Consider the following 22,287-nt stretch of genomic DNA (forward strand, 5'->3'; position numbering starts at 1 on the left):
CCATAACCCCTTCCAAATAAAGCTCTACCTCACCCTATCATAGGTCTTAAACAGTTCCATATGTCCAGCCATAGGTGAGGAGTGCATCTCCTGCAGGACCACCAGAATGTAGGTGAAGTTCTCCACAAGAACGATCCTCCCTTTGTACCATAGTAATCCATTGTACAGCTTGTAATTGAGATGGTCTTCACAAGAGGGGTCCTGCAAGATGGCAGCAGACTCAGGGTCTAACAGAAATTCTTCTTGGTCCCATGAATCCACTCCTTCTATACTTCAGGGATTGAGCTTAGGGTTGCCCACATTCTAGATAGAGAATCTGCCACAATATTCTTCTTCCCTGCTTTCTACTCAATGTCAAAGTCATAGTTTAGAATGATTGAGAGCCATCTCCTTTGCTTGGGGGAGAGATTAGTTTGGGACAGAAACTACTTGAGTGCTCTGTGGTCAGTCATTAGCTTAAAATGGCTGCTATATACATAATGATGCCGCTTTTCAATGGCATGGAGTTGAGCCAACATCTCCTGGTCATATATGTGAAAAGTAAGCTCCTTGGGATCCAGCTTTCTACTCTCAAAAGCAACTACTCCATGGGGCTTCTTTAGGACTGCAGCAATGCCTCTCCCACTAGCATCTACCTCAATGGTGAAGGGAAGAGAGAAATCAGGGCATACCAATACAGGTGCTGAGGAGAGGGCAACCTTTAACTGAAGGAAGCTCTTTTTTGCCTCTAATGTCCACATCAAGGAGTCTTTCTTAGCATGTCAGTGAGAGGAGCAGCAAACTTGGCAAAGTGCCTAATGAATCTCCTATATAAGGAGGCAAGGCCAAGAAAACCCCTCAACTGAGTAACATTTGCTGGTTGTGGCCATTCCACAATGCATTTCACTTAGTTGGGATCCACCCTCATTCCAGTCTTGCCCACAATGTGTCCCAAATACTCTACCTTATTTGCCATGAAGGTGCCTTAGTCTTGCTGTAGATCAGAATATCATCAAAGAATACCAAGGCAAACTTGTAGAAATAAGACTACAAAATTTTGTTCATGAGGGTCTGGCAGATAGCTGGGGCATTGGTAAGGCCAAATGCCATCACCCTGAGACTACAAAATTGTAGAAATAAGACTACAAAATTTTGTTCATGAGGGTCTGGCAGATAGCTGGGGCATTGGTAAGGCCAAATGCCATCACCCTGAATTGGTACAATCCCATTTCAGCTCTAACGGCTGTCTTTGGTTCATCCTCCTCTTTCATCCTAATTTGATGATATCCAGATCTGAGGTCTATCTTAGTGAAGAACTTAACTCCCTTCAATTCATCTAGGAGATCATCAACCCTAGGTATAGGAAATCTGTTCTTTATGGTCATTTTGTTCAGGTTCCTATCATCAATGCACATACTGTAGGAACCATCTTTTTCTTCACCAAAAGGACAGGTGAGGCAAAAGGGGACTGGCTGTGAGTAATAAAATCTCTATCAGTAGCTCCTTCACCTGCCTAGCCACCTCCTCCCTCTCTACTCTTGACAACCAGTAGGGGACATTGTTAACTGATTCGGAACCTGGCTCAAGAGTGATGGAGTGGTCAATGTCCCTTTGAGGTGGGAGATGATGGGGCAAATCAGCAAACACATCTGAAAATTGCTGTAACAGCTCTTTCATCGCTTAGTCCTCAACCATAACCCCCCTTGTGTCCTCAGATTTGGAAAGATGGAGGGCATAGATTGCACAAACATCCTTGAGGTCTCTTGCCAACTTTCTGGAAGAAATGACAGCCAGCTTAAGTGGTTCATGGCCCCTATAGACAAATCTCATATACATGTGATTGAATTCCATGGTAATCTCACCAAGAGCTCTCAGCCATTCACAGCCCAGTACAATGTCTATTGGCCCTACCAAGGTCAAATGGGAAAGGACGTTCCCTCTTAGATCCATGAGTAGCTTGAGTAGCCTCCACCTCACCTCGGTCATTGTTTTCACACTCATGGAACTCTAATTCTGTTGCCAGGTCATGCTGCATGGGATCATCCTCAATCTCAATGATCATTGGCTTTGCACACACTTCGATGCTCAAAGGTCCATTTTTCTCCACATAGACCTGCTATGCGTACCCTCTATTGGTCGATTTCTAACAAGGTAGCCTCCATAGGTCTCTTTCCCTCCTGGATTTGGCTCCTTTTGAGTTGGTCAAACCCTTTATTCATGGTTGAAGATAAGTTTTGCAATCTCTGGTCCAGCCTTTTGTTGTCCATCTTGTGCAGCATAGGGGCCATACAGCTTTTTATAACCTGCTCCTAAGTGAGAGACATTTGCACATGAGGGGCTTCCAAAGGTCCCCTGTGTGTCATCATGAGCATCATTGAAATCAGCTCCTTCAGCATGATCACCATCAATGTGGCCAATGTCAATAATGGCCATTCCTCCTGACCTTACAGCATCACCCACAGCTTCAATATCAGTGTTAGGATCAGGGTCACCCACGGAATGCTTCCTTATTGAAAAGTGTCTAATGTCACTGTGTACTGTACAGATACACTATTTTGGATGTCAAATAACAGTATGCAGAATTCAATGCCAATGCTAGTAGTAGATACACTGCTAACATCGCTAATTCACAGTTTGCCCTAATTCTGAGTTTTGGGGCTCAATCACAAATGATTGCTTAGAAAGCCCCAATATCCATGGCCTGTAGACAGAGAAATCCTAATTTGTACTAGCCATTAGAAATTCACTTGCTGGAATGAACGGCTCTCAGCGATTGCTGAGTTGTTATAAATGCAATCTCTTTTGTTTAATTTTTGCTCCATGAGGCTCTCAGCAATTGCAGAGTTATTACTTTTAATAAACTATCTTTGGATGTAGATGTAATATCTTTTGTTGAATTTGCTCGATGAGGGTCTTAGCAATTGCGGAGTCGTTATAAATTATCTTTGGATGTAATCTCTTTGTTAAAATTTTGCTCTTAGCAATGGCTGAGTTGTTATACTAACCGGGTGTAAGTTTCAACTTTAATATAAATAATACTATCATCGTAGTCGTTACTGGTAGCGGTCGTTGTTGGTTGCAATCATTACACAAACCATTGGTATACAACAAAACAAATTTTCCTTAAATTTACCCTTTTAGAACTGAGAAAGAGAGGATGAGAGAGTAAGTCAGGGGCTAAACTTACAACAGGTCTTGTGAGGAGCTGCACAAGGACAAAATGTAAGGAAGGGAAAGGGGGCATATTTGGTGAAGGGGCCAAAGATGGCAAAAAAGAGGGAGAGGGTAGGGGAAAGGTAGGAGGAGGGAGAGAGAGAGAGAGAGAGAGAGAGAGAGAGAGAGAGAAAGAAAGAAAGAAAGTTTATTAAAGTCTTCGGAAGACCGATGGGTCTATGAGACTGTGAAAATCCTGATACAACGAGCTGTGGTAGTGGAGCTACTAAACGAGCGTCCATACCAATGCAAAATGCAAAATGCCAAAAATGCAGAATGGCAGTACTAAGTCCTAAGTACAACATAGTGATGTCGGTGGTCGACTATATATCAATCTCAGCATCATCATCAATATCATCATCATCCCCAGCAACAGCAAGATATCAGGATGGATGAGAGGAGAGGAAGGGGACCAGGGACAGGAAGAGAGAAAAGGGTGAGGAGGAAGAGAAAGAGAGAAAGAAAGAAAGAAAGTTTATTAAAGTCTTCGGAAGACCGATGGGTCTATGAGACTGTGAAAATCCTGATACAACGAGCTGTGGTAGTGGAGCTACTAAACGAGCGTCCATACCAATGCAAAATGCAAAATGCAAAAAATGCAAAAAATGCAGAATGGCAGTACTAAGTCTTAAGTACAACATAGTCATGTCGATGGTCGACTATATATCAATCTCAGCATCATCATCAATATCATCATCATCCCCAGCAACAGCAAGATATCAGGATGGATGAGGTAGTGAAGGCATGAAGTCGGCAATAGAGTACTGTCGGCCACTCAGAGGTGCGGTCCTGGCACGTCTCCTTGTCGTAGCTCTGCGTCTAACCAAGGCTACTGTGACCCCCGTCGGTCGGGCTCCGACTCTAAACAAGGAGGGGATGTCTCTAAGTGTGATCTGTGTGTCGACCCTCTGTCTGAGCTATCGGGTCACGGGCTCCGGGTCACGGTCCTGTCGAGGCCTCGTCTCATTGGGGTCCATGTGATCTAGCTGAAAGAACTCCGTGATAGAGCTCTGAGAGGGATCAACCGAGGTGTAAGAAATCCTAGAAATACTACATTTAGAAATGTGCTAAGGAACAGAAAGGAGACTGAAATAGCAGAGAACAAGGAATATTTGTATTGCTTGAGTGTCTGTAGTGTCATCCATACAATTGGGCCTCTCTTATATAGAGAGTGAAGAGTCACACATGAAAAGGTGTGTACTCCAAAGTGTATGTGCATGAAGAGGTGTGTACCCCTTGTGAAGGGTGTGACCCTTGATGAGAGGGTACATTACAATAGGGGTGTCTCTTCAATAGAATGTCTCTTGTGAAGGGTTGTGCCTTATAGGAAGTGTCCCATCGAAAGGGCATACCCTTCCACAAGTGTCCATTGATCAAACCATCCATAAGTCTAAGGTATAGAGAAAGGAATACGTCACAGATCGTGACATCCCCTCCCACTCAAAATAAGACCCTGGTGGAGATAATGAGCTGATGTAGAAAATATCACGGTAAATTCTGAAAATACTACCGTAAAATATCAAGGTACTGCTGTAAGTCTTCATCAGATTGCCAAGTGGCGTCGGAGTCGTCCAGATCTTGCCAAAGAACAAGGAATTCTGTGATAAGTCGATGTCGAGTCTCTCGCTGTCGATGGTCCAAAATACGCTCAGGAATAAGAAGAACATAATCGTCTTCGATTTCTGGGACATAATCACCTGCAAGAGGAACTGCTTCATCGCCTGGAATGTACGTCTTTAGCCAAGAAATACAAAATGTTGGATGGATTTTACCCCATGATGGTGGTAATTCCAATTTGTAACTTAAAGGTGAATTTTTCTTGACGATCCAGAAAGGGACCATAGTATCTTGGTCGCAACTTAGGAAACACAGACTTAACCGTCTTATAGCGATGTGGGGCTACAAATAATAGCACCATGTCACCAGTGTCAAATTCCAGGTGACGTCGATGTTTGTTGGCAGACCATTGATACCGCTCTTGCGCTTTTCGCATATGATCCCTGACTTGGAGTAGAATGTCTTGCATTTCTTGAACCAGTTGATCAACTAGGACCACTCGATGTTGAAGTACAAAATTTGTTGGTACGATCGGAGTGTGTCCATAAGCTGCTTGAAATGGAGTCATGCTGATGGCACTATGGAAAGAGTTATTATAAGCAAACTCAAGGAGTGGTAGATACTCTTCCCAAGCTGCTAGGCGTGACTAAATATAATGTCGAAGCATTTCTTCCAAAACTTGGTTGACTCTTTCAGTCTGGCCATCTGATTCTGGGTGGTAGGCTGAACTGAACAGTAGAGTTATACCCAAAGATTCGAACAGTGAAATCCAAAAGTGACTGGTAAACTTAGGATCTCTGTCGGATACGATATTCTTGGGCAATCCATGGTGTCGGAAGATGTGTTGTATGAAGAGTTTGGCAATGTCCGGAGCCTGTGCACTGCTTTTGAAGGCAACAAAGTGTGCCATTTTGGACAATCGATCAACAATTACCATAATCTGAGTGTTACCTCGGGAGGATCGTGGTAGTGTTGTAATGAAATCCATGGAAATAATTTCCCACCTTTCAGTTGAAACTGGAAGAACCTGAAGAAATCCCGCTGGAAGTCATCGGCTTGCTTTCATTTGTTGACAAGATAAGCAAGATGTAACCAATTTGATGACGTCGCTTTTCATCAGAGGCCAATAGTATGTTGCACTGAGTAACCTATAAGTCTTGTTGATGCCTGGATGGGCAGCATAAGGAACTACATGATGCTCTTTTAACAAAAGACGTCGAACATCCTTGTCATGTGGTACACAGACGCGATCTTGATAATACCGAAGGTCGTCCGTATAAGAATAGGATGAGAAAATCTTATGTTCGGAAGTCGAAGGTTGATCTTTTAAAAGAACTTGTACTGCTGTGCCGAAGTCTTTGACAAGATAAGCAAGATGTAACCAATTTGATGACGTCGCTTTTCATCAGAGGCCAATAGTATGTTGCACTGAGTAACCTATAAGTCTTGTTGATGCCTGGATGGGCAGCATAAGGAACTACATGATGCTCTTTTAACAAAAGACGTCGAACATCCTTGTCATGTGGTACACAGACGCGATCTTGATAATACCGAAGGTCGTCCGTATAAGAATAGGATGAGAAAATCTTATGTTCGGAAGTCGAAGGTTGATCTTTTAAAAGAACTTGTACTGCTGTGCCGAAGTCTTTATCATTGAAATACTTCCCTTTGAATGAATTCGGAACATCCACAGATAATGTAGAGATTACCATAGCTGATGCTAGAGTTAACCTGTTGAGAGCATCTGCAACTACATTGCGTAGTCCTGGAATGTACTCAATGGTCATGTGAAAGTTGGCCAGAAACTCAACCCAGCGTGCTTGTCGAGCGTTCATGACTGCCTGAGTAAAGATATACTTTAAAGAGTGATGGTCGGTCTTGACCACCGAGTCGGCTCCCATGAGATAATGTTTTCAAGAGCGATAAGCATGTACAACTGCAAAAAACTCCTTATCATAAACCGGGTATCGGGTTTGGATATCAGAATGTTTATGGCTGTCAAAAGCAATAACTCTGCCTTCTTGCATCAAGATTGCTCCTGTAGCGATGTCGGAAGCGTCGGTCATGACCTCAAATGGAAAGTTTGGGTCAGCAATAGCCATAACTGGTGTGGTAGTGAGTGCTTGCTTGAGTTGTTGGAAACTATACTCTGTTTCGGGAAGCCACTGAAAAACTGATGTGCTTTTCAATAATTTGGACATAGGAGCTGCGATTTCGGAAAACTAATAGACCTTTGTATGGTAGAAGTTTGTCAATCCGAGAAAAGAGCGGACATCATGAACATTCTTAGGAGTAGGCCAGTTTCGGATTACCTCGACCTTCTTGGGATCCACAGAGATGCCTTGAGCTGAAATAACATGTCCCAAATATTCGAGTTGGGTCTTGAAGAACTCACTCTTCTCAATGTTGATGTAGAGAGAATTTGCGCGGAGAACTTCAAAAACTTGGTGAAGATGTTGTTTGTGCTCATGTAGGGATCTGCTGAAAATGAGGATGTCATCAAGGTAAACGATGACGAACTTATCGAGGAAAGGCCTGAAGATGTCGTTCATTAGTGTCATGAATGTGGCCGGGGCATTGTTTAATCCAAAAGGCATGACCAAACATTCATAGTGTCCATACTTTGTTCGAAAAGCTGTCTTGTACTCATCGCCTTCTCGTATGCGAATTTGATGATAACCTGAACGAAGATCAATCTTTGAGAATTGTGTTGCGTGTAGAAGTTGATCGAAGAGGTCATCGATGCGAGGCAATGGATACTTGTTTTTTATAGTGAGCTTGTTGAGGGCTCGGTAGTCGATGCAGAGACGCATTGACTTATTCTTTTTTTCCACAAGTAGTACAGGAGATCCGAAAGGGCTGCGACTGGGCCGAATGTGACCTTTGTCAAGTAGTTCGGTCACATGTCTTTGGATTTCTTCATTTTGAGTGTAAGAAACCCGATAAGAAGGTTTCGACGGTGGATTACTGTCGAGAATAAGTTTGATTGGGTGATCCACTGGTCGTCGAGGTGGTAACTGCTTTGGCGATTCCTGTGGAAAAATATCCAGGTAGGGCTAGAAAAAAGGTTGGTTGAGGTATTCATGAGGATCCTTTGTTGGTGTCTCCTCTACTGCCGTAACCAACAGAAGCGAAGTCTTTACTTGACGTTTACGAACCCACTTCTTTACTTGTAGGGCAGAGACAACTGGGGTTGAAGGAGAGTCCCTAGAACCAGTTAGCTCAATAAGTTTTCCCAGGTGGACAAACTGAATAGTATGGATGCGAAAACTGATTGATGGATCATAGTCGTAGAGCCATTGTTGTCCAAGTATGACATCGTACCGAGAAAGAGGCATGATGTCGAAGTTCAACTTGTCCGTATAATGTTGGATGCGAAAAGACAAGGTTTTGATCTTGGTGTTACACAAGAAGGTAGTTCCATCTGCGAGTTCAATCTGATAGTCCATGAGACTAGGACTGGTGGTCAACCGAAGTTTATCGACCATAGAACTAGCTAGGAAGTTATGAGAGCAGCCACTGTCGATGAGGATAGTGACCGTTGTTCCACGAATCAATCCTTGAACACAAAGTACTTGAGTGGCCAAGGAAGGTTCGGGGTTGCTGGCAAGGCTCAGGTGGATGGTATTTGCCATTCGAACAGCTTTGCCTTTCTTGTCTTGTGCTGGGGTAGCATCTTCTGTTTGGGAAGTGCTAGGTTCCATATTGGAATTTTGCTTTGGTCGCTTGGGGCAATCGAACCATCTATGGTCGCCTGTACAGATGGTACAAAGTCCTTTTGTGCTGGAGTTGTTCTTCTTGTCAATGGCCGCACCTTTATGTTGGGAATGACGGTGATGACTTTGTGAAGAAGAAGAGGCGCAATCCTTGGAGAGGTGCTTCTGTTGGAATCCAACATATGATTTCTGAGACTTCTGGGGATCTTGAGACTGTCGCTGACCTTGATTACCCGAGTTTTTTCTAAACCTGGGGTTATCTTGAGGGCGAGCACCTTTAGCCATAGTAGAGTTCTGTGTTCTATTAGCACTCTGCTTCCCTGTGTTTTGGAAATCTGTTATGCGCTCTGCGTAAGCAATAGCGCCAGCTGTGGTGGTGATGTTTGCTTTAAGGACATCAATGCGTAACGAGGGATTTAGGCCTGAGATGAAAGCATGAAGGCGATCATCATCAGTTAACCCATCAATCTCCAGCACCAATGTGGTGAATTGAGAGATGTAGGAAGACAGGGAGCCTGTTTGCTCCAACTGTCGGAGTTTTGAACGTGCTTGGAAGTCCACATTGGCAGGTATGAACTGCTTACGGAGCACGTGTTCAAAACGTTCCCAAGTTAACACACTTTTACCGTCCTTTAAGCGTCTTTGCCACCATAGGAAAGCTATATCCTTGAGGAGGGAGGCTGCCAAGGCAATCTTTTTGCCTTCAGTGAGGTCAACAGTATCAAAGTACATGCGCAATTTTGCGAGCCATTGATCAACTGTTCGGCGATTGCATTGACCAGTGTAGACTTCCGGAAGTTTAATATCAAGTCTTTTAGTTTTGGAAGCTTGGAGTAAACGATAGAGGGCACGGAGTTCAGTGTTTTCTACCTCTGGTGGGAATGAGTCCACATAGTCGTCTGGTTGCATCATGTCATCCTCTGTATGTGTGGTACTGCGAGAATCTTGGAGTTGTTGGACTTTCTAGACCAAGTCGAAGATGCTGTCCTGAAGTTGGAAAATTTGAAGTTAAAGCAGTGCTTCGCCTTGTAAGTTGACTTTAGGGGTCTTTTTTGGACTTGAGTCGCTTATCTCTGGAGAGGCTGCACGCGAGCGTTGCGACATATCTGAGGTCCCCGTGAGAAAAGCACGAACTTGCGCTCTAGTTTGTACCATTCCTGGAAGAAGATTCGGGCTGCTCCCTGAGGTTGCTCATGTTGGAGGGGGCAGGCGAGGCAGGATGGAACCACCCATGGAAATCTGGTAAAGGAGGTCCTGTCTGAGGTAACACTGGTGATGCCGAAATGGGTGTTACTGCTCGTGAGAGTACAGGGGTAGGTTGCAGAGTCCACGGATCTGAGAAGGGATAAGGAGCTGTTGTCGGAAGTGGAGGATATCCAGGAGAAGGAGTGCCTTCAGAGTGTAAATACTGTCTTGGGGAAGGTACAACCTGTATAGGAGGATATCTGGGGGCTGAAGGAGGTGGAGAGTACCCTGGAGATGCTGAAGCTGAGGGGTAAAAATCTCTCCAAAGATGGACAGCAAACTCGTGAGGAATATCGGGTTCTGGGTATCTACGTGTCTCGTGAAACACAACCTGGACTGTGCTGAGGAAGTAATGTAACTGAGGTGCCTCACGCAAAAGGTATAGGATGTGGTCCAAATCACTGGAAGGGCACGTGACAGAGAAGAACCACGATGCCAAAGCTCCGAAATGGGCTGGTTGTGCAATCTGAACACGATATTGTGTGGTAGATGATGCCTGAGGTGTCCTTGAAGGGACAGGTGAATTACCAGGGGTTTCCATGCTTTAAGGAAGCATCTTTCATTTGCTGTAATTTGATAATGACAAGAGAATCCTTAGAAGTAGAATGGAGAGAATCCACCTGGCATTGATTTAATCTGCCAATTTGTTGTGTAGAAAAGGCCTGCAGATTTCTATCCGGAGGTCCATGTTGCAGTGGGTTGCGAGGAGCAGATCTAGGCCTGGTTTCAGAGAGCTCGGTTGTGGGGAATCATAGGCTCATAGCGTACTCACACGAATAGCCCCCTCATTCGCTGCCACAGTTATTCATTGTGGTCACTAGTAGATGGGCTTCTCCACACGATTTAGGTGAACCAACCCTTCCAACTGAACTAGGACGAATCAGCAAGCGCATCATCTTTGCAGCAGGACTATGCTCACATGTGGTGGTGGTATATGAGGGATTCACCTCAAAGGCCAACCACATGGAGGGGTTTTAAAGAAATGATGGTTACTACCTTCGTATCCCCACTCATCTTGGATCGATACTTGGCTAAATTCTATGCATTGTCACAGACTTGTACAGTCCAAGAGTACTTGAGCGCTTTGGGAGGCTTTCCTTGTTTGTACAAGACGTATTTGAGAAAGGAAAGTTGTTGCGTTTCATCCATGGATTGAGTCCTTCGTTGGCCACAGATGTCAAGGCACATAACCCTCAGACTATTGAGCGGGCAACCCAGCTTGCAGAAGCATTTGAGCCAAAATATTCCAGCAAGTATAAGAATGTAACGGGTAGCATGTATGGTGCTGCGCATGAGGTTGAGAAGAAGCCTAAGTTGGGTGATTGGAATGGTAGGAAATATGCAGCATCACCCTTTCCACGGATCATAGGACACTCAAGTACTCGCTTACACAGCGCAATTTGTCCATGAAGCAGAAGAGGTGGTTGGCTGCAGTTCAGTCCTACGATTTTGACATCGAGTACAGGAAGGGGAAAGAAAATGGGGTTGCCGATGCCTTCTCTAGAATGTGTGCTTGTAGTTAATCTGCCATTTCCACCATCTATCAGGAGTGGATTCATGGGATCTAGGAAGAATATATGCAGAATTCAAAGGTAGCTCCCATATTTATGGAGTTACAGGAGCATTCAAGCCAAGGGCATACTGAATTTAAGCTGCATAATGGGCTATTGTACTGCAAGAACATAATTGATCTTGTGCTGGACTCCAAGTATATACTGCTGGTTTTGCACGAAATGCACTCATCTCCTATGACAGGACATGTGGGTATCACTAAGACATATGAAAAGATAAAACAGAGCTTCGTTTGGGATGGCATGTGGCGGGATGTGGTTAAATATGTCACTGAATGCTTGCCTTGCCAACAAAATAAGGTGGACAGCCAGCTACCCGCAGGTCTTTTACAGCCATTACCTATTCTAGAAGCCATGGATTTCATCACAGGTTGCCTTGTACAGAGAGGGGATGGGATAGCATTATGTTGTGGTGGATAGCATGACAAAACAAGCTCACTTCATACCCACTAAGACCCAGTATTCAGCATCATAGGTTGCTTGGCAATTTATTGAACATGTTTTTAAGCATCATGGCTTCCCTCTCACCCCCTTTACAGCTAGATGCTGCATTTCAGGTCATCACATATCTGTACCGAGTTAGGGAATATGGGGATTATACCTCGGGGCGTAGCAGGCTACCATGGATAGCTCTATCCTCTTCTATGGCACTTGCTGGTATGCACGTACAAAGAGATGGTTTGAGCGACTGGGGCTCCACATGGATAGACTACCTCCCTTCCAGTATAGCATGGATGCTCCGTTCTCTCCCCTCTTATCACACGAGGTCAACCAGGTTATCCGTGAGAATCTACTACAGCTACACACTTTTCGGACCTGGTTGGAATCGAGTGAACTCCCAGTGAAGCTTAGCTTCTACAGAGATCACTTCTTACGTATCACAGCGGAGGGTTTCATTGACCCACCAGGATACACACAGATTCACCTACCCCACTCGATGAGGATCTCTCTTGGACAGTTCCGGGTCTCTTCACACAGACTTCGCATTGAGAGCGGCAGAGCAAAGCGACTACCCAGGGAGCGGCGCATATGCACACTATGTGACATATAGGAGGTTGAGACAGAGGAGCCGGATTGGAAAACAGCAACAGCGCGCGTTTCATAGGGAGTCTGAATCGTGTTAAAGGGGCTGTACCGCTGCTGATCTGGCAAGTAAAATGGCGAAAAAGAGGGGGCAGACTGCGTATGGCGAAACAGGCTGCGGCTACCAATGCTGGATCGCGATAGAGGCTGGCGAAACAGGCTGCAGGCTTCCAAGGGCTGGATCGCGATAGAGGGCTGGCTAACCAGGCTGCGGCTATCAAAGGCTGCGGCAGCAATGGCAGGTAATCTGGCGCTGATCTAGCGCTGCAGGCTGGCAGGGACTGGCAGGAAACCAGGGCAGCAAACCGACGAGGGGGGGGGGCTGCATATGGCATGGAAAGAGGGCTGCGTAGGTAGGCGAGCCTGCTTGACGAAATCCGTAAGGGCGTCAAAATGGAGCGTCCCTTTTTTTTTCGTTTGTGGCTGCCTATGTTGGGTGGTTGCCTAAAAAATTAAAGGGTGGGTTTATTTAACCCATGGGTAGTCTAGGGTAAGACCTAAGGTATGGGGCTGGGTTTTTTTCCTTTTTAGCCCCTCTGGGTACCCTTTCTTTTATAAGTGCTTGGTGCCAAAAGGTGTGCCTATTCGAAGGGGTGTGACCCTTGGAATAGGTGTACCTTTTCATGAAGTGGTGTGACCCTGTTTTTAAAAGGGGTGTCCCCACATGAAGAGGTGTCCCCTTTTTTCCACGATGGGGTGTGTCCCTTGGGTGAGGAGTCAAAACTCTTCATCAAAAGGTGTGTCCGATGGTGGAAAAGGTGTGTCCCTTGATGTTGGGACAGCCCAAGCACATGAAAAGACACGATTTTTGTCATGTCCATTCACATCAACTCGTGATGTGTGGGAGATGGAGAGGCCATTGATGACTTTAGGCAGGGTTGGCGCTAAAAATTTTTACGCTCATTCTCTCCATCTCTTCTATGCACAATGTGCACGGATATCCTTCTAGCGGAAAGAGATGTATCAGATAGGCGCTAGAAGGTGGGGGGGCATTTCCTACAGGCAGCAGCAAAATTTGCTCTGATACCACTGTAAGAAATCCTAGATTTACTATATTTAGAAATGTGCTAAGGAACAGAAAGGAGACTGAAATAGCAGAGAACAAGGAATATTTGTATTGCTTGAGTATCTGTAGTGTCATCCATACAATTGGGCCTCTCTTATATAGAGAGTGAAGAGTCACACATAAAAAGGTGTGTACTCCAAAGTGTATGTGCATGAAGAGGTGTGTACCCCTTGTGAAGGGTGTGACCCTTGATGAGAGGGTACATTACAATAGGAGTGTCTCTTCAATAGAATGCCTCTTGTGAAGGGTTGTGCCTTATAGGAAGTGTCCCGTCGAAAGGGCATACCCTTCCACTAGTGTCCATTCATCAAACCATCCATAAGTCTAAGGTATAAAGAAAGGAATACGTCACAAATCGTGACACGAGGAAGAAGTCTGCTCCTGTCTCCGTGCTCGGAGTATCCTCTCGCGGTGTCTAAGTGCCTCATGAATGAAACCTGCCAAACACCGCTGGTCTGGGTAGGAAAGGAAATGGGCTAAAATCCCATAACTATCTCTGAAGAGGCAGTGGAAACGTCCTCGGATCTCATAGTACACAGGACACCTGAAGCTGATTCATGCCTAATAGTGATGATAAGAGCACTCATTTGTTGGCATTACATCCATTACATGCTAATCACTTACATCCACATGCTAACCAAGGCAATATTATACCATTTTGCATACATATTGACTGTACATCTACAAAGAGTATACATATCCACCAATGTATTTCCATATGTAAAGCTCTTGAAATACTACCAAGATGTCTTTTCAAGTAAGCCTAGCCTCCTTCCTTGCCCAATACATATTCTCCAAGTATGTTGGAGGAATGGATATGAGGTATAATGATCCTTTTAATGGACAAGGATACCTGGTGCTGGCCTGACAGCTAACCCTGGTACAGTTAATCTTGGTTGGTTGACCTGTGGTTAGTGTGACCTTGGTCAAGTTAACTGCAGTTAGCTGACCCTGGTTAGAGATATGGTCACAGGACAGCCTAACTAGACTAGACTGGTTCAGTTAGCCAGTTTGGTTAAGTTAGTGGCCAAGTTACAGACTAACTAGTCTGTCAATGTAACCAGACCAGAACAGAACAGTCTGGTCAGTTTGACCAGACAGTACCCATCCAGTTACAGACCAGCCAGACCAGAACCAGTCAGTCTGGTTAGAGTAACCAGTACTTACCCATCTGGTTACTGTCCCAAAAAAAAAAAAAACAGAGACAGTTACAGAGACTGTTTCTGCTAGCAGTTTTCACTTATCTGAGAGAGTATTTACTGTCAGAAAAAGCAGAAATCAGAGAAAAATCAGAGATTTGCAGAAAAAAAAGAGAAAATGTATGCCTTTGTGCTCAGGAAAAGGGAGTCAGATGCATTCTGAGTGCTTTTTGCAGCAGCCAGAAAAGGGGCAATATAGTTGTTGATGCCTTGGCAACCTTGTGGGTATATGTCTTCAGTTGACAGCCCGGTACTGGCATAGATTGTGAATGCAAGACACCTCTTGTTGAGGCAATTTCTCTCTTTGAAAAGCAAAGCTTGCGTGCCTCAGTTGCATACACTGTGTGTGTGAGAAACTTGCAGATCTCAGACGAGTTGTAAGAAAATGGCTCAATTACCTATCCAGTGGGATTCACAAGATAGGGATGCACATCCAAGACAGAGAAGTGTGCAACAAACCCAGCAAGAATTTGAGCAGATGGTACGCACTCACATGCAAGAGATGGAAAATCTCAAAAAGGATCCAAGAGCTCAGCATTTGTTTCAAGCAGAAACTATGCCTAATGCAGCTTATGATGTGCCAATGCCAAAGGCACACTCCCATGTACAACCAGAGAAAGAGAGATCTCATAGGGGACGGTCTCATAGCAGGAAGAGATCAAGGCATCATCACCGATCTCCAAGTTCTTCGCCGTCTACCTCGAGCTCAACTTCTGTATCTTCTTCTTTATCAGATAAACCAGCCAGAAAAAGAAGGAAACACAAGAAGTCTAAGAAGAATAAGTCTTCCAGAGAGACCAAGGAATTCAAAGAGGGAGGTAAATCTGTCAAGTTTATGACCTATAATGGACAATATGGTCATACAGACAAAGCATTGCAGTTCATCAGACACTTTGATGCTGCATTCGGTACAAAAAGGTTTTCAGAATCCTCCAAGTTAAGAATGGTCAGTTTGCACTTGACAGCGACAGCTAATGCATGGTGAAGTGCACAGACCACAAATGGGTCAGCCCCAAAGAGGTGGAAGGACTTCAAGAAAGCCTTCTACCAGCAGTTTATGCCTAAACAGTTTAGAGATCATGTTCTTCAAGATTGGGACAGTTTGCATATGAATGCAGGAGATACAATGGATGTGTACAACCAAAAGTTTTGGGATGCTTATTTGCAGGTTGCACCTTTCAAAAAGATCTCCAAAGGAACCCAAATGAGAAAGTATAGAGCAAGTCTCAGTCCAAGAATTCAGGCAGTAGTGAATGCTTTGGGGAGAAAGAACATTCAAGACCTTATGCATTCAGCTTTAGTAGCTAGTCTTGTGCCGTTACAAGATCCATCTACAGTACTATCCTTGCATGCAAGACGTGCTGAAAGAAAGAAAACTGATTTTTCAAAATCAGAAAAGAAAGAGTATCCCAAAGTTGAAAAGAAAGGGTTTCAGTCTTAGAAGCCGAGGGGGACTCAGTTTTCAAAGTCATATAAAGGCAAATCCCCATTCACTCATGAACAGATAGCTGATTTTCGCAGAGATGGAAAATGCTTTAAGTGTGGAAAAGAGGGGCATGTGGCTACCCAGTGCCCAGAAAAGCCTTCAACTTCGAAGGGAAAAGAGGCAGAGAAGCCACGGGGACCACAAAAGCCAATGGCAAGAGGAATTCCTGAAATACTGGGTCATGTTTCAAACCCAAAAGAACGAGAATTGCCGCTATCATGGGACAAAGTCAGAGACCAGCAAGCGCTGATTTTATTTGATCCAAGGGCAACTGATAATTTCATATCAGAGGACCTAGCCCTGAGACTGGGAATAAAGACGGAGGAGTTGGGCAGGGCTTTGGATGCCGATCAAATGTTCTGTGGGAACCCTGTGCCAGTCACTCCCTTGATAGGGAAGCTCCGTCTTCATGTACAAAGTTATGTGGATCAGGAAGACTTCTTCATTTCTCCACTGAAACATCATGATGTAGTCTTCGGTATGCCTTGGTTCCATCGCAAGGCAGTGAAGTTGACTTTTCCTGAAAGAGTGCTGGAGTTTGCACATAGGGGCAAAGTATATTGTGTGGTTGCTAGGAATAGAGGGGAAACTATTCCCATTGTATCAAATAGTTTTGTTGGAAAAGAAATAAAGTCTGCAGTTTCAGCTTACATGATTTTTGTAAAAGAGAGAGATGTGGAAATGCATGCTGAAATAAGTGAGGCAGATCAGCATAAATTTCAGTTCCTTGAAAATTTTAAAAATTGCTTTTCTGACACTTTGCGCCACCCCCTGAGAGACCTGAGGATCATGGCATAGAACTTATTCCTGGCAGCGAGCCACCCAATAGGCCCCCATACAGAGTTAGTGCAACTCATACGGCATTAGATGCCAAGTGGATGGATGAAGACATGTTGTCCGATCATCCACAGCTTTTGGATGTTTACAAGGAAGCTTTTCAGTTGAGGTCAACTGAATAGAAGCCGAGGGGATGTCACCACAATGTAAATATCCTAAGTCAAAATACAGTTGACCATTTATTTAATCATGATTAAAGAGTTTTCTTATGTGTTAATTATGGTCAAAGAGTTCTTTTAATGGTCAAAGAATTGACTACGGTCAAAGATACTTGACTCTGGTCAAGTAAACCTGACTTCGATCGGGGGGACTTGGTTTATTACCAAGAGGGTTAACTACGGTTAACCAGAGAACCACAGAGCTAACTACGATCAAAGAGTATTGACTTCGATCAACAAGACTTGACATGCGCCAAGAGGATTAACTACGGTTAACCAAGATGTGCCAACTTCGGTTGGAGAGTTGTGCCAACTTCGGTTGGAGAGACTTGACTATAATTAAGGCGCCTCGATCATTGGTCAAAGCCCCTTAATTATGATCAAGAGCGTTGACTTCGGTCAACCAGAGAATGAATATATATTTTTATATTTGTTATGTGTGCACATGTGTTCAGTGGGGACGCCCACCGTGACTAGAATTAGTCCACAGTGTATTATTTGCATGCAAAGTGCTAACAATTAATGGGTGCCATGGTGATGCGCTTTCATTAATTGTTGCAGGTACTAGGAAGGGTTGATTTCCTAAGCACTACGGGAGCCTACCAAGAGTCTAGGAGGCGGTTCGCGTGACCAAGTGCTTCGAAGACTCCAGAGTTGCCTTAGTGGCATGTAATTAGGAAAGTAATGTAGAATTTGACAAGTGGCTTGTTGCCAAGAAAGAGAGCCTTAGAGCTCATGTAATGATATTTATTCACGTTTTTGGATATGTATGAACAGCTTCTACGCTGAACTCATGTACTTGATTTCTCTCTGATGAATAAAAACCTTCGGGGGGATCCAGCCCGACGATTGTCCTGGGCCCTAGTGTATCTGTTGAGAGAGGGAGAGAGGGAGAGAAAAGAGAGTGTCTTTGCTGTCCTTTACGAGTAATATTTTATAGAGAAATGAGAGAAAGAGGTTTCAATTTCATCTCGCCAATGAAGCGTATCCTCTGCCCAAGCGTGCCTGCATCGCAGATCTCATAGTGAAGATGGGTCCGGAGAAGACAACCCCAAGGTACATGTATGATGAAACTATCTCAACAGGTGACCCATCAAACGTGAACTGCTCCTGGCGCATGATGGCTCGAGATGTATTGAAGATCATAACCTTGGTTTTACCTAGGTTGACCTTCAGATCGTGAGACTCACAAAAGGATTGAAGTGCGTCAAGGTGTCTCTGGAGTCCCTCTGTAGAGGAAGATAGAAGAGCCACGTCATCTGCATAAAGCAATATATGGATCAACATGCCAGTAAGAGAGCAACCATCCCCTCCTAGTGTTTGCATCACTGTCTTGAGCTCGTCCATGTAAAGGCCAAACAGGGTAGGTGATAAAGGACACCCCTGTTTGACCCCAATAGTGCTCATGATCTCGTCTATCCACCCAAATTGGACCCTGCCTGCGACTCTCTCGTAAAGTGCCATGACAGCCCAAATGATCTCCTAGTCATAACCCAAATCCTGTAGGCGCCGTATGAGGCGGGCTCTCAAGACTGTGTCAAACGCCTTGCGAAAATGCACAAAAGGGTGAGGGGAAAGAGAAAGATAGAGAGAGAATGGGCAGAGAGTATAGGCAACACATAGGAGGAAGGAGGTCGGAGTAGATAGGATTAGATGTCACATCCAAAGTGTACAATGAGGGGTGGATGGGGACAATGGCATCAATCTAGAGCCTAAAGTACAAAGTACAAAGTACAAGGCTAATGAAAAGGCTACTAAAATACCACTTTTGTTACAGATGGTGTGGCTCCAATTACTTGGGAGGATTTCAAACTGGAGTTCTGAAAACATTTTTTACCTTGCTTCCAAAGCATGGGACAAGTGTAGATTCTCACGCAAAAAAACTTATCAATAGCTAAGTATATTAATAAATGGCGAGAGAGAGTTATGAAGATCCCCAAACCTTTAGCCAAGTTTGTTCAAGTCAAAGACTACATATTTCGCTTGACGGATACAATCAAAATGAAGTCAAGGGTAAATATGTCAACACGTTGAATGATGATGCAATAGCGATTGTGTTGAATTACAGGACAAGATTAGTGGTTTTGCACCCACTAAAACTCAATACGAGTTTTCAAAGCCAAAGGTATGAAAAGAAAAGTATCCCCTATGGCAGCCCGGGCTTGGTTGAAACCTCCCTTTAACTTTTGAGCAGAAAGAGAAAGTAAGGAAACAACGTTTCTTTGGGATGCCTTCAACCACATTTGTGCAAGAATTGTCCGAAGAACCAATCGTCGTCGTGAAATGGTAGTACACCTATGATAATCTCTCCAAGCCACATGTCATTTTGTACTACCTCATTGATATGCATAAAAATTTAATCATATACAGGACAAAACTTAGAGGGATCATGTAAACATGGCAGCTAACCTCGCAACTCACACCAGTCAAATTACACCTATAAGCCATGTTAGGTCAAACTCACCACATAGATGGGTCACAATAGGTGAGTGATGGAGTCTTAGCTTCAGTTCATTGGACAGGTTTTACACTATCAAACTGGTACGCATGAAAATTTGTTCGAACACATGCCAAAACATGGCAGCTAGCCGTGACTCAGCTTTGTCAAATTAAACCTATTAGCCTTGTTTAGTCAAAATAACCACAAAGATGGGTCACGATAGATGAAAGATGGACTCTTACTCAGCTTCAAATTCAACCTTCTTCTTATTGGACAGCTTTTACCATGATTTCTAAAGCCCAACTGAAGTTGCATAATAGGATAATAACAAAGAACAGCACAGTTTCCCACCTTTTATCCCTAATAAAAAACAAGCTGTCCATCAAGCACATGAACCGGTACATTGGACAAAGGAAATCACTTCAAATTTTAAGAAGGTTAGAAGCACTTCATTACCGATGATATCATCACACTACTAATACTCGCAATTGGCTCTAGTGGTAATATAGAGAGAGTTTAAAAAGCAGCATTAGAAAAATCACCTTTTTCACCCGCCTTAAATTTACCAGCTAATACATTACTTACAAGGTCACAGACAGTTGCATCAGCTCCTGCTCTAAGAAGTTGATTCACTGACATCTCCTTCTTAGCCAGCACTGCCTTCTGTAGTGCACTATATCCATCCTGCCACAACTGACTATCAGATCAACAGGAACCAAGGGAGGTTTCATTATGATTTTTTTTGAATCAACAGAAACAGTACCACAATAAAGTTTTGCTTTAGAAATGGTGGGAAAGAAAGTAAAAGTACCTTATCAACCATGTTCACATCAACTCCCTGGTTTAGAAATTTATCCAATTGAAATGCTTGCCCTGTAGTCGCCAATGTATGCAGCAATGGCCACTTTTCCTGCAATAATACAACTGGAAAGTCATTCTTAGGGATCTTCTCACTTCATCCTTTAATTTTCAATGATCAGGCCGGACAACCAACCACTGATTCACATGCACCCACACATTCTAACACTCATGTGAGCGTGCATCCACACACATTGTCATACAACCACCAACACAGCAATGTGCGCACATGCACACATACACACACACAAAGACCAGACAGAAAAATCTTTTGCTCCTACTCTCGGGACTACTGCTGCCTTGTGGATGTCAAAATGCCTTTTGACCTTGTCACCACAAATATGTTCATCCACCTCTAAATGATTGACCTTTTGGAAAGCTGTATTCTTACCATTATCTCAATATAGATGAACAGATAAACAGTGGCAACTAAACCTTTAACCCCGTCTCCTCTTCTTTTGGCACCCTTGCGATTGATGTTTTAGAAGAGTTTATTGCTGTTCATTTAAAGAGGGTAAGAATAGAAATGTGATAGGTAAGGTAAAATGGAAAATGGATCAATGGGCAAGCAATAAAGAAGTGGTTTTAAGACCCTTGAAGCCACATTGGAGGTCCTTGCCCTATCTACGGCTATTCTTTTGCTTGTATGCTTATCTAACAGGCAATGAAACACGATGTCAAAACTGTTCTTATGTGGAAGCATATTTACAAGGAATTATTTAATTAAAACAAGAAAGTTATAACCATTAACTGAAAATCTATACCACCGCACATCATGCATCACACAGTCATAAAACTGATGAAATCGTCAATTCTAAAGCAGAAAACTGTGCCCACAGTTATAAAAATGTCAACCAGGAAGGGAAAAACTCCTGCCTCTAAGGCACTATGCTCAGATCAAGCGAAAGAGTATAAAGTCCAAGCTCTTGAGTGTGGGCATCTAACAGCTCAATCACTTAAAACTCCTTGGCCAGGGGCTGAGCAAAGATGAAATGAATTGCACACACTTGAAAATACAAAAAGTGAGGGTGTTATAAGAGCAACCCTAAACCCTAAGTGAGGTTAAACCTAGCGAGACATGTATCGTACCACATGTATGGTCCTAAAAATTTAGAGGACCCTAGATACCTCAAGCTTAACTGACATCACGTTCTAAATGAGAAGCCTAGACCTAGAGCTATGGGACTCTGATTTGAGAAATGGAGATGGTGAAGCAAGCAAAAACATGGAGCTCTAGTGAAAAGAAGTTGCAAGAATGAGATTACAAAGGTTTGTCAATATGACACAACCCTAAAATCCTGCATTAATGGACCACTAACTATGGTTAGGGGAAAAACGTTAGAATAAAAGTGTCCCTAACCCTCCTACTAATTAAGACATTGGTCATTGCCTCAACTATTACAACATTCCAACACCCCCCTGCCGTGACAATATCTTGGTGTACAAGGGGTGATCTCAATCACCAAATGGAACTAAGCCCAAAGCTTTGCAGAAAGCTTCAGCTTTTCTTTGGATAGAGCCTTGGTGAAAAAATCTGCAACATTCTGATGTATAGAACAGTAGATCAAACATGCCACTGCCATAGTATTGAAGTAGATGGCTGCAAACCACCACAAAGATCTACACATACACATTCTACTATAGGTGTGAAGGCTACCCTGTACTCCGCTTCACAAGATGATGTTGCCACATTGGATTGTTTCTTGCTCGAGCAAGAAATGTATGAACTGTCAATAGAACAACAAACCAAAAGACTGAGTACCCTGCAAATATCTGAAAACACGCTTTCCAGTGCAACAATGCTGTGTCCTTGGGCAGCATGCAAATACCTGCTCAACTAGGATACACTGAATTGAATATCTATGAGTATTGTAGAGAA

At 43.7% G+C, this 22,287-nt stretch overlaps 1 protein-coding gene across 1 annotated transcript in view; it reads right to left on the reverse strand.

The window, feature by feature from the left end:
* LOC147888693 (uncharacterized) overlaps positions 1–22,287 on the reverse strand; it is an 80,850-nt gene that overhangs the window by 24,771 nt on the left and 33,792 nt on the right. Inside the window, exons 4-5 of the mRNA XM_087392690.1 lie at positions 20,362–20,460; positions 20,136–20,234 (exon numbers count right to left, since the gene is read on the reverse strand). Of these exons, the coding sequence (XP_087248816.1) occupies positions 20,136–20,234; positions 20,362–20,460 (198 nt within the window). The remainder of the gene's footprint in view (positions 1–20,135; positions 20,235–20,361; positions 20,461–22,287) is intronic.

This window comes from Dipteris shenzhenensis, chromosome 21 (genome assembly GCF_047967505.1).
Source record: "Dipteris shenzhenensis isolate YYH24624 ecotype China chromosome 21, Dip_SZ_1.0, whole genome shotgun sequence".
Lineage (NCBI taxonomy): Eukaryota > Viridiplantae > Streptophyta > Polypodiopsida > Gleicheniales > Dipteridaceae > Dipteris > Dipteris shenzhenensis.